We start from the raw sequence: 13,023 nt of genomic DNA on the forward strand, positions 1-13,023 counted from the left end.
TTAGAAGCGGCCGTAGAGTGTGTCAGAGGTTTTAAAGATTCTAGGTCTCCAGGCGCATCATATGTCACAATTTAACGACCACTCATTGAGCAAGTGCTGCCTGTACAATCCTAGTACGTGCGCTTCCTCAATGACCCAGAATCATCATATTTGTAAAAGCCTCTTCATTCAGATAAAAAAGACCCCTGTGTTTCGCATTTGATGCTATTGTCTAAGGAAGAAAAGTGCGAACTCCATACATCTGTGGTCCAGGGCTATCTCCTGTGTATGTGTCTGTCAGCCTATAGCAATGTCTTAGCATTCCAGTACCCTACGCCACACCATTCCTTTTGAAAATAAAAGTCATTGCTGTGTCGTTCAAGATAGCATGCGACGCAGACAACCGCTGAGCTCGAGGTGCAGATTAACAGTGCGTTTATTGGGCGCTTGCGCTCTTATATCAGCCACCCGGCTGGCCGGCTTGCACAGCATGGTTGCCAGTCTTGAAGGCCCTGGTTGCCAGATCCGATACATCTTTCTCCCTCTAAAAACAGAAAAAAACTAGCACAATACAACAGCAGATCGATTCAAGCAATTTGATGAAAGTCCTTTTGATACACGAGGCGGGTGGGCTTTTTCCTTAACCGGGTGCTCCGGCGAAGCCCAGCGTCGTCCGGCTCGGAATTCATGGTTTCCAGAGGACTATGTTGCCCTGGCTCAGGATGCTCTTGAGGCGTGTGGGCAGCCGTGGCTTGATCGTCACACGTGGGGCTCGAGTTGCCCAGGGACTCCTGTGGTGCCGCAAGCCTGGAAGAGAAGCACAGTCGCTAGCACTGTCTTCCGTACAGTCAGGAATGGTTTCCAGTGAGGGGTCGAACTCTTCGTTTGTTCGCAGCAGATGTTGACGGTTGCGACGAAGCTGATTCACGTCTTTTTTACGGACCATGTATGAGCGAGGGGCGACGGCGTTTTCTGCGAGGGCCTTTGTGGTCCACCCTCCCTTGTCGAGCAGCCTAACGGTGTCATGCTCGCCGAGTGCTTCTAGTGGACGTCTCTGAGGGTGGGCTTGGGTGTGCTTTTTGACCTCTGGTGCCCTACGGTCTGCGAAGTCAGGCAGCCTCGCTCTTAACCTCCTGCCCATGAGTAGCTCGCACGGGGCTTGTCCGGCCTCGAGTGGTGCTGTCCTGTAATTAAGAAGGCGATCCAAAAGTATTCATTCACATATAGCGCCTTCTTGAGGAAACATTTCACCAAGTTCATCCCTTTCTCTGCCAAACCGTTTGAGCGTGGAAAACCGGGACTAGAAACAACATGGGCAAATTCAAACTGTTCTGCGAAAGCATGAAATGCCTGCGATGAAAGTTGTGGTCCGCCGTCCGTGCATACTTCAAGCGGGATGCCGTGACGTGCAAATATCATGGCCAGCTCCTCTATTACACAGTGGCTAGTAGTGTGAGAAAGCGGCTCTACTTCAGGGTAATTGGAATAGGCATCGTAGACTGCAAGGTAGTTCCGTAATGCTCGAACAAGTCCGCGCCTACCCTAGCCGGCGGTAATGCGGGACAATGCCTTTGCATTAGGGGTTCACTTGGTTGCTTGTAAGCGAAACGGTGGCAGGTTTGGCACCTGGAAACTTTCTCAGTTATTTCTGCTGCCATTCCAGGCCAATACATCAATACTCTGGCCATTGCTTTGCATTTTCCGACGCCCAAGTGGCCCCCGTGTAGGCGCTGCAACATTTCTTTTCTAGGGACTTCGGAATGACAACTCTATATCCACGCAACAGTACGCCTTCCACACTTGATAGCTGAGCTTCGAAGGGAGCTAGCTGAGCTATAACGCTATGTCCATCTTGTAGGGCTTCAGTGACTCGCCTTAGCTCGTCGTCTTCACTCGTTTCTTTTGCCATCCGCTTGGCTGTTGTGTCGCTGACGAGAGTGGAGAGGCCGGCCGTTGCATGGGTGGCCACATTTTCTAGTTCGCTTTCAGGTGGCTCATCGCTGTCGCATCGGATTCTTGAGAGAGCATCGGCCAGAGCAAGGTCTCTCCCTAGGACGTACAGCAGAGAAATGTTGAACGGCATGAGGCACATAAAGAAACGCTGCAGGCGAGGAGGCATGTCTGGCAGGTTCTTCTGGGCAATGGCTATCAGTGGTCGATGGTCCGTTTCCACTATTACGTCGACATTAAGACATTAGGTGTTATCTTTCAGCAGAATATGTCATGGGATGTCCACGTGGACAGCATGCTAATTAAGCTAGCACAAGTAATTGGGCTAGTATACCGCAATCGCAATTTACTACCACCAAAAATCTTACTGTTACTTTATAATACCTTATTCTCCTCCCGACTCAATTATTGTCACTTAGTTTGGTGTACGACAACTTACGGAAATTTGCAGAAGCTTCACAAGTTGCAGAAAAGGTTTGTAAGAGTAATAGAAAATCTGCCGTTTTATTCACATACGTATCATCTATTTCCCAAATACAACATAATTCCTGTTACCAAACTGTTTGATTATATCCTTTGCAAGGCAATTAAGAATGAAAACGCTAGCAACAGTTCATTTCTACATCGTCTAGCCAGGTTACAACCAAACACTACTACACGCCAGACACGTCACACGGAGCTCTGGAAAGTAAGGACGTTTCGCACAACATACGGCCTACAAACAATACAGAATAAACTACCTCGGTTACTAAATGATTTAAATCATAAACATATCCAACTTGAAAAGGTGACGTTCAAAACACTCCGCCGGTATTTCAACATGTACTAGGACACTTCGCTTGCCATTCCTGTTTACTCTGTCACGTTGTTGTTTACCCTGACTGTACCGCTTGTCTGTATTCACTTTGTTCTGAATTTTATTTGAAGCAAAATGTGCTTAATTTATCTGTTACTTTCGCTAAACTCATTGCCATCGCACATGAATGTTTCATTGCTTTTGTAAGTGCTTTCTAACTTCATTCTACCACATTTTCTGTGTAATTTTATGTAGTTCTTGTGAGTGATTGTAATTGCAGATGTTTTCGTGTTTTGTTCTATTTTGTTTTTGGATGAGACATGCCGTTTCATTGCGCCTATGATGCTGTCAAGTGTATAGGGGGGGCCTCCGGCTTTGTCAAGCTGTCGCTTGTGACAGCTTTTACTGCGGGTCTCCCGCGCCATGTATTCATTAGGCGCAAATAAAACCATTATTATTATTATTATTATTATTATTATTAAAATCGCGAAACCGTTCACATGCGAAGTTGCCTTGAAGTACAAATCCATCCTCTGCCTGAATTGCTTCCACTTTTCCGCCGGCGCTTCGGAGAGCAGTTGGCGATTAGGGGGCGGTAGTACTTCCATTGCGCTGGCTCAGTTGAAGCGGGGAATGGGCGTGATAAGAACTTCTGACACCATGTGTCGTTCAAGATAGCATGCGACGCAGACGACCGCTGAGCTCGAGGTGCAGAGTAACAGTGCGTTTATTGGGCGCTTGCGCTCTTATATCAGCCACCCGGCTGACCGGCTTCCACAGCATGGTTACCAGTCTTCAGGACCCTGGTTACCAGATCCGATACAGTTACCACCACCACTGCCCGATTTGCTGGTGTTTGTGTTGAAACCGAAGGCATGCCCATAAATCACGGGAAGCGAAGTACTAAACCATACCTTGTAATTTGAGAACGGTACATGTCTGGCACTTGCCTACCTCTACAGCAATCACGATAAGCCTGCCAATGTGTGTGCAAATGCTCTTGCGCCTGCAAATCAGGCGCGATTTTAATAGGGGATCAGCTAACCAGAATCACTAGCGCCTGCGAGAGCCTTCTCTTTCGTGCCATATGTCGTATGTGCAGCCGCTGACAAAGCAATGAATTGAAGGGGATTGCTTCCAGCTCATGCAGAGAGGCTATTGTAGCATCACCGAAATTCGTAGGCGTTGTAGAGAACTTTTCTGATTTTTAGTAAATCTAGAACACTGTTAATGAATAGCGAGCCTCTAAATTAGACCCACAGGCCCACCCTTAGGCTCTATGCATCTGACAAAGGTTGAACCTGGGCATTGTCGTTTCTTTCGCTTTCCCAAATTTCTCATTGTACAGCACAACGAAAAACAAGTTGTATTGCTCTGTTCTGCAGGAAATGGTGCTACGTGGTAGCACGCACTGCCACGTGGTATGAAATGGGCATGCTGTGCTCGTCAGTAAACTCTATAGCGCGTTGCATACATGATGAAACACGGTATTACAGCGACCCAGAAAATGTGAAATGGCATTTAGAGGAGCTGACATGTCAGTGCTTTGACCAAAGCGATGACACAACGTACCTGTGCTCTCTGCTGGCCCAAAATTCGCGAGCGCCGGGAATTGCACGCTCGGGATCGGCACCGAATGGCGTCGCCGACCAAGTCTGTAACTTCGCAGTGTAGGACCGCCTGGACATGAGAGCGGCAGTGAACAGCATGCGTCTTTGTTGAAGTTGTTCTGTTTATTCACTGCAATAGCGTTAAAAAAAAATGTATAACACTGAGCTCGACCATTAGGTAGGAAAACACCGTTCCCCGAAGCAGAAAAAAAAAATTCAAACCACTGGCAGAAATGTGCCGCGAACATAATAATTAAGACTTTGAAGACGGCAAAGTAAATTTCCTTATCGCCAGTGATAACAGAGGCTATTAAACTTTATTAAATAAATCAATGAAACAGCGCACTCTCTGATTTTTTAACCTATAAGGTGTAATCACTTATCCGATTTGTGCCTGAGTGGCCCACATTACCACAGAGCAAAGGACAGTAATACTTGCACGTTTCAACAAACATCCAAAAACAAATGCCCTCTTTGCATTATTTCATTATTGAATTAAGAGTGCATAAGCGTCTAAACACATACAAGTTAGGGTGTTTGCTACGCGCCTTTTGAAGCATAAGAGAATCGTACACCAAAACTGCAAGATTTTGCTCCTGCTCTCAAAGAAGCTTAGCAGACGCCGCATTGGCTCAGTGGTTATGGCGCTCGGATGCTGACCCGAAAGAGGAGGGTTCGATTCCAGCAGCGGCGGTTGAATTTCGATGGAGGTGAAATTCTAGAGGCCCGTGTACTGTGCGACGTCAGTGCACGTTAAAGATCCCCAGGTGGTCGAAATTTCCAGAGCCCTTCACTACGGCGTTCCTCATAGCCTGAGTCGTTTTGGGACGTTCAACCCCCATAAACCAAGTAAAAAAAAACAGCTTTCAAGAGTGCGTTTTCATGTATGCTGGCTTGCCATGCTCTATATCGTGTCTGAAAAATTGTGCAAGAAAGTACGAACTAATAATAAAGTAACTTCCGAATAACAGCCTGAGGGGAGAGCTGGTGCGTGACGAAATGAACGGCGGCGCAAACAAGGACACTAACTAGAAAGAGACACCACATGCGCACACTACCAACTGTTTATTGCGCGAAAAGGTGGCATATTTAAACATCCAGCTTAAGCATGTGATATCGCATTATCGCTCGGAACCCAGCACGTGGAAAAAAAGCACTGACATCAGGAAAACGAACAACCCCTGCAGATTCTGGGCAGGAGTCCCGATCAGGTGGCAACTGAAATTATTGAGGCTTTTATGATTAAAAAGAAGGGAAGCATTTGTGTTAGCGACTCTTCGATATCCCTCCGTACAAATCAAGTTTCATTTCTGGATAGTTTTTTGTGACATCATGTTCAGTGCGACTCTTCAGCCCTCCTTTTCTAGCGGCCGTCTGTGGAGTTTTTTCTTTTAGAATCTTTGTTACTGTCTACACCTCAATACGGATTTGATCAAGGCAGATCCACTGAAACAGCTTTTCTAACACAAAAAGAAATAATTCTCGAAGCATTTGAAAATAAAGAGATATGCATAGGAATTTTTGTTGACTTTTCATAGGCTTTTGACCACCTTATTCACCACAAACTACTAAAGAAACTTGAACTCTACGGCATACGTGGCACACCACTCCTCCTCATCGAATCATATCTTCAACATCGTTTTCCTTGTGTGCACATAGTAAATGAACTCTCTTCTCTTCAGAAAATTTTTACCGGCGTCCCAGAGGGAAGTATATTGGGACCTTTACTTTTTATTCTTTACATTAATGACATTGGTAATATAAGTAATAAGCCTCAATATGTAATTTACGCAGATGACACTAGCATGTTCTTTAAAGGTAATAGTCTCGAATTTCTAGTCCCAACCATTAACAGCGCGTTGGATGCCCTCAAACACTGGAGCGAAGCAAACTCCCTGGTACTAAACGCGAAAAAGACAAAAGCAGTTGTTTTCCAAGCGAGAAATAGGGCGATCATGGCAGAGCATCAGTTTCCCATTGGGAATTCTATTATAGATATTGTAGATACGGCCAAAACACTTGGAGTATTTTTCAGTAAGAGCATGGTCTGGGACGCTCACGTTAGTATAGTTCTATGTCGCCTCACGAAATGTGTAGGAATGCAAGCAAAATTTCGGTATTTTCTTCCGACGTCTATAAAAATACTAATTTAACACGCTGTTCCTCCTTCATTTAAATTACTGTTTCTTAGTATGGGGCAATACAACGCAGGCCAACATAAATAAAATATTCATGTTCCAAAAGAAAGCAGTCCGGCACATAGCAAACGTCGATTACCGTGCGCACACAGAATTTTTCACGCGCTTTCACATTACACCAGCTCATGACCTATATGAATATCATTTAGCACTGAGATATAAAAAGTGTATACGCTACCACCAGTATACGTTCCTAGAACTATCCTGCCTGAAAGCCACTATTCCAACATATGCATTTCGAAATCAGTCATTCTGGTGCGTTCCCTTCTGTCGTACAGAATACGGACGTTCTATGTTACGCTTTGCAGTTCCACATGTATTAAATAAGCTGCTGAGTAGAGGAATATCTGTGGAAAAAAGTAGCCCACGTGACATTCTTGTCGCTTTAGAGCCGTGACTTTCAGTCCCTTTTGATAAATGTGCTGACATACGCAAGCATTTTTTTTTAATACGTGTACTTGATTCTATCAATCAGTTTGTCATATTATAAAAAGCGTACAAAAGCTTTAGTGTTCTTGTTTTGGGCGTATAAGTTATTTTCTTTGTCTTTTAACAATATATGCTCGCAGCGCCTCTTAACTTTTTTTTTCTACCTCGTCATTGTTAACCAAGCTCTGTTGCTTTCGTAGTATTTTGCCTTGTAGAAGGGGCCCGGACTCCTTCAAGTGAATTTTTATCACTTTTCTGTCAGGGCCTACCTACATCTTCCTGATGTAAATAAAGACGAACTTGAACTTGAACTTATTGAGTTTATCTTTATAGTGTTTGCAGTTTTTCGGTTTCTGACAGCTTTTGCTTCATTTGTTTACTCTGCTTTCGCTAAGATTGTTATTTGTTATTGGTTTTTTAGTGTCTGACCACTTTTGCGTCTCATGTAGGACTCTGCTATAGCTACGATTGTGTGACGCTGTTTTTTCTAAAAGATGGCCCCCTCCTTTAAGTTTTTTAATTCCTTTTATCAGAATCTGTTACTTTTTTTTCTGCAGGGGTTAAATTTTCTTGTTCGTTTTCCTGATGTTGATGTGTTTTTTCCACGTGCTGGGTTTGGAGCGATAACGCGATGTTACATGCTTGAGCTGAATGTTTAAACAAGCCACCTTTCCGCGCGATAAACAGTTGGTAGTGTGAGCATGTGGTGTCTCTTTCTTGTTAGTGTCCTTGTTTGCGCCGCCGGTCATTTCGTACTGATAAAGTGTTTACGCAATTTGTCCTGCATGTCAGTGCCAGCCATATGGCTTACACTGAACGGCACCAGCTAAGACGTCGCTCTTCTTTTATTCGTCGTAAATTAGAGCAACAAATCGGCAGTATTGACTAATGCCATAGCCATACCGTAGCCGGTAGAATCTTCTATCTAGAGCGCAGCCTCGCAAAGAAAAGGTCAACGAAATTAGTCCGCCCCTCTTCCGTGCTCTGCTGCTAATGATTGGGTGCTACTTAGCTGATTTCTTTTTGTTTCTGCACATGTGCAGCAGGTACGTAGAATGGTCAGTGGGAGAGCATGAGAAAGTGTAACTGGGCGTAGGGAGGTAGGGTAGGGAAGTAGACAATAGTTTATCCGGCAGCGAGCGACTGCACACAAGTTCACAACTTGTCATCTTGTCAAAAGCAGCGGTGTCGACTTGCTGAACCAGTTTTGGGCTATCGCTGACGGTTTATTCACGCTAAACTGGCTTGTCTGATATGAAAAGGCATAAGCGTACAGCAGCATAAGGACGTCATTGAAATCCTATCCCCAGAAATGCTATATCACAGTTCTATATCACACTTCACTAATAACGTGTGAAGCAAAATTTTTCTCTTAAAAGATGGCTGCCAACCATAGGGCCGCTACCCCATGCCAAAGAAGTTAGAACTCTCCTGCTAAACTCGTTGTGGGTGTCCCTGTTGTATTGAATTTTCGCGAATTGTGACCCCCCCCCCTTCCAGCCGTACTTCACTTGTGGCACTATTTTTCTTCGTGCTGACTGCACGCCTTAGCTGTGCGAAATCCTAAAGTATAGCTTTACCCGGGCGCCGGTGTTTTGCTTCATCAGATTCCTGAAGTGTGTGCAGGGACGAGTTGCTTCTGCAGGATGTGCGGGAATCCGCTGGCGTGGTTGATGACGACTGGCGTCTTTTGTACCACCACCACCTGCGATGTCGACCACACTTTTTTGAGACGCGATGTGGGAATTACGGACACTCTAAAGGTTTTATCTACATCTTGTAATTTACTAAAACCTTGCACCTTACATGGTGAAGATTTAGTGGTATGCTAAACTTTCTGATGTCTTATGCCTTACATTTGATTTGTTTCTATATAAGGGAATTTTCAAATATAACTGGACGGCAATTAAGAATCCTTGCTATGCCTCTTATATAGGCAAGGAGAAGTCGAAAACCAAATTCCACTGAAGTGAATCACATGTGCAAGTAATCTTAGTTTTAAAGCGAAGCATTCTTGCGTTCATCTTCTTTCCATGGGACCCCCAAACTTCTTAATGTTGACCATTCAAGCTGGACATAGAGCACTCATGTATGGAGTGCTTGCAAAAATCTCTACTGGAAGACGTTCGTAATACAGAGCTCAAAAAACAGGGTAAAGGGTATCTATTAGATATGATTAAGGTTTGAGGCTTTCTAGTTTCTTGCAATTTAAAGCGATCTGTAAGTAAGAAGAAAATAATTGAAAGCTCCAGCTGCTTGGGGGAATTTTGCCAACGTTAGAGAACAGCACCGTGTTTAGAGAATTAACGCTTTAATGAGATTTTAAGAACAACGCTATAGGTATATGCCTAAATTGCGAAACTCGGGGCAGCTGTTCAGTATCACCAGTTCAGCATCGCTTTTGCATCCAACGTTCTCGTTGCTATGTGGCCCACCATACACATGCCTGCATCCGGCCGGTTCTTCTTATTACTGTCGAGGATACTCGTATGGCCTACGGAATCCCAGCAACCAAGGCTGCCACACCGCGAGACCACCTTCAGTCCTGATGCGAGGCAGAAAACTGAAGCTGTGAACAACATTGGTAACTCAGCTTAAACAAAGTGATACCCTCTCTAGCGTATAACTTGCCACCAGCACCTTATACCCGCGCGGGGCTGTGCGTGCAGGGACTCGCTCCGTAACTAAGCCGCCGATTCCACACCTAGCGCCAGAAGCGCCATCTCTCGGGCCCGCCATAAATCTGTCTAGCACGGAGAGCACCCACCCGAGGCACCGCGACTGTGTAGCACTCAAATGTGTATCACCTGTAAACTTCTTGCAAGGATATACAGCAGCTCTAAAAATTAACGCATATTTCTTTCGACAGCACAAGCAAGATAGGCTTCTTTTTTTTTTACTGAAAGGAAGCGCCAAAAGCTTATGTTTGTTTTTCTTCCTTCAAATCTTACCTGTGATGACATTGTACAGCTTGTACGAATTAGTAATGCACTTCAAAAAAAAGTTACCGATTTTTTTACGTTGAATTCAATAAGCGGTCTCCGGATAGCGTTCCCCACGCGAAATGTCAGAAGGCTCACACGCACCCCGTCAGGACCAGGCTGAGCAGCAGTGGCACGATGATCGTCAGAGACTCGACAGGGATGGCTTCCTTCGCAGAGTGAACCACCCGGAGGGCTTGGGTGACGCTCTCGAAGCTGCGAAAATCGACTCGCCCGGTGGCTTCGTGGACGTAGTCCAAGGTGGGTGGTAAAGGTGCCGCTACTTGTGCTGCAAAGTAATAGCGCAGTTGCGCTATTCAGAATCTGGCAACAGGTGAGAGTAATTAGGCTTCACTGCTGCTCGCTTTTCTAAACGCCTACAAAGCTCAGTACACTGCTGAAATACTGCTGATGTAGACGGGGAAGTAGAAAAGAAATTGTACCGCGAACCGCGGTGGCTGTGCACTGTGGGGAAACGTTCGCACAACGGGCGTTTTTCTCCTTACCGGTTTTCTGCCTAGATATAATCACCTTGCAGAGGACGTTTCTTCAGAACAGTTTAATTTATGTCGACCCCGTTTATTTTCTTGCGCCGGCTGCGTTCTTATGAAGGAAAAACGCTAAGACGCCCGTGTGCTGTGCGATGTCAGTGCACGTTAAAGATCCCTAGGTTGTCGAAGTTATTCCGGAGCACTCCACTACGGCACCTCTTTCTTCCTTTTTTCTTTCACTCCCTCCTTTATCCCTTCCCTTACGGCGCGGTTCAGGTGTCCAACGATATATGACAGATACTACGCCATTTCCTTTCCCCCAAAACCAATTATTATTATTATTACTTTATAGGACCACAGGGCAGATAAGTACTTTTTTTTTTCAAAATGCTGAATTATAAGTTAATTGTGCCAAATTTTCTTCTAACTCTAGATATATCAACGAACGCTGCAACATAAAAATTCAAAATCAAAATGTATGCCTCTCGCAATCAAGATTATAAGAACGTTTCGACCTCTACCACTCTGCTAGGAATGCGATGATTGTTGAGCAAGCCTTCTGCCACATTTTCTAAACTCTGCCGCCATTTAGCAAGATTGTCAAGAAAAGCATATACTACAAAACAATTTTCTGAAGATATAACAGTTGAATATTGGTTGAGTGGTCACAAAATTATTTTTAATATACTTAAAAATTTCATTTGTGCATATCGAGAAATAAAAAAAATTGAAAACACCCATCCTTTCTATACATAGTCTTTTTTTTATGCGGCACAAGTGGGTCATAAGCGAGGAAAAACTTGAGGTCTGACGGTCTGCTTTCTCCCTTCCTTACTGAAATAGTGACTTCGTTTTGACTGATGACCTAGGTACGAAAACAAAAAAAATGTGAAAGTCCGTCTCCATTTGGCGGCAGTTGGGCGCGCGCACTATACACACAAAAAACAACTTAACACTTTGAGATCCCCTATTTTTACCTACCTCGTACATCAAGGTTTACTTCGTAGAAACGGTTCCTGTTTCTGCCGTTATTACACGATTCTGATATAGAACCCCTACTGGCGTTAGAGGTAAACTGTCCAGGAATCTTTCCTATCTATTGCCGCGACGTCTAGAAAGGCCTCATGCAAAGTGTTCGAATGAGTGAATCCTCACGAGGGTCATGATAGGCGGTTAGACGCCGAAGTCCAGGGACGTCTTCGGCTTGCCTATGCCAGATGCCCAGCAGGACGAAAGGCCATGGCTTGTGGTACAAACCAACGAAAATCGCAGCCAGCAGCGTCCCAACGCAAGTAAGCAGCAAAATCATGGCGACCCGTCTTGTGTTTTTCTTCTTCTTCAGCGCTTCTTTTACTTACGTTTTTAGTTTATTTTGCCAATCTAAATGTATTTTTACTAAGCCTCGCACGGCGGCCAAATGCGACTTCTGATATTTTGTTTTATAAGGCCATAATAATAATGGCTACCATCTATGAATACAGTTTACCGCCGTTTAATGCGTTCTATCGGGAGCAAGAGAGAGAGTGAGAAAGAAGAAAGCCAAGGAGCTTAATACTATATGGTCGCGGATATTCAATAATGTGGTAAATGTGTGAATGACTCTAAGTGGGAAGCTAATACAAGTATAATTATGTTACACTCCTTAGCATATCGCATATTGGGAGTGTAGTCTGTTTTGCCTTCCACGTACCAACTAAATACGGAAGTTCTAACATCACGACACAGTGAGAATTCAGGAAGAAAAGAAGTGTAGGGCAGTCTGTTGAAAATGTGGCGGTGTGCTCATGAGCGATTCCCTTTGGAGGAAGATCCACTTCATTAACATTGTAAGTGTGCACTATCGACTTATCCAATGCAAGTTGATTGATTTATTTTGCCCTCAGGGCGGAAGACTTCAGAGGGAAGTGGAGAATACAAAAGGTTATTATGAAATCACAAGTACAGAACAAGATCAGAGGACAAGATATCAAATAAAGAATGCAGGTACCGCGCAGAGAGTGTAGTTGGAGCAAAGTGTCATCTTCAGAAGCTTCAGCAATTGTAAAAAAACCAGCGTGTAAAAAGCACACCGCTTACAATATTTACTTGCAAATCATGCAGCGTTGCTCGTTTTGCCTCGCCACCGTTCTAAACATACCGAACAATTCTGGGGAAAAGCATTTAACGTTTATGAGCGCAAATTTGTCATATATTGTAAGCTTTCACTACAACAATCATGATATCTGCAGATATCCCGTCGGCAGGCTTGCACTCTTTTTAGTATTAGCGTTTTTGCTCTCCTCAAAAGCTTTCCCTACTGGTTTTCTATGGCAATCTTAACTGCTCGATGCGATGGATGAAAAGAATCTAAAAGAAAGATTTTGCTACATATCGAAAGAATGGACCATTATCTTCAATATGTGTACACCACTATCTTACAGTTTTTCAGTTTACAAAATCTTTGTCAACAAATGTTGAGCATGGTCATATATCGCAGAAAGACACTCCGCATATAAAATCGCTGCATGGTGTGAAGGAAAGAGGCCATATCTTCGCTTCTGCAGTGTTCATATGGCATTGCTTTGACTGCAACCGATTGAGCCCGGGAGC

General features: G+C 44.3%; 1 protein-coding gene across 1 annotated transcript; it reads right to left on the minus strand.

Moving 5' to 3' along the window:
* Positions 1 to 425: 425 nt before the first annotated feature.
* Positions 426 to 11,751, minus strand: LOC144105739 (uncharacterized). Its single transcript, XM_077638848.1, has 6 exons — positions 11,590 to 11,751; positions 10,049 to 10,232; positions 8,543 to 8,667; positions 4,298 to 4,405; positions 1,854 to 2,028; positions 426 to 1,163 (listed from the first exon to the last, which is right to left on the minus strand). The coding sequence occupies exons 1-6, from the start codon at positions 11,741 to 11,743 to the stop codon at positions 665 to 667; spliced, it is 1,245 nt and encodes a 414-aa protein (XP_077494974.1). The 5' UTR covers positions 11,744 to 11,751; the 3' UTR covers positions 426 to 664.
* Between the last annotated feature and the right edge of the window lie 1,272 nt (positions 11,752 to 13,023).

This window comes from Amblyomma americanum, chromosome 1, assembly GCF_052857255.1.
Source record: "Amblyomma americanum isolate KBUSLIRL-KWMA chromosome 1, ASM5285725v1, whole genome shotgun sequence".
NCBI classification, from domain to species: Eukaryota; Metazoa; Arthropoda; class Arachnida; order Ixodida; family Ixodidae; genus Amblyomma; species Amblyomma americanum.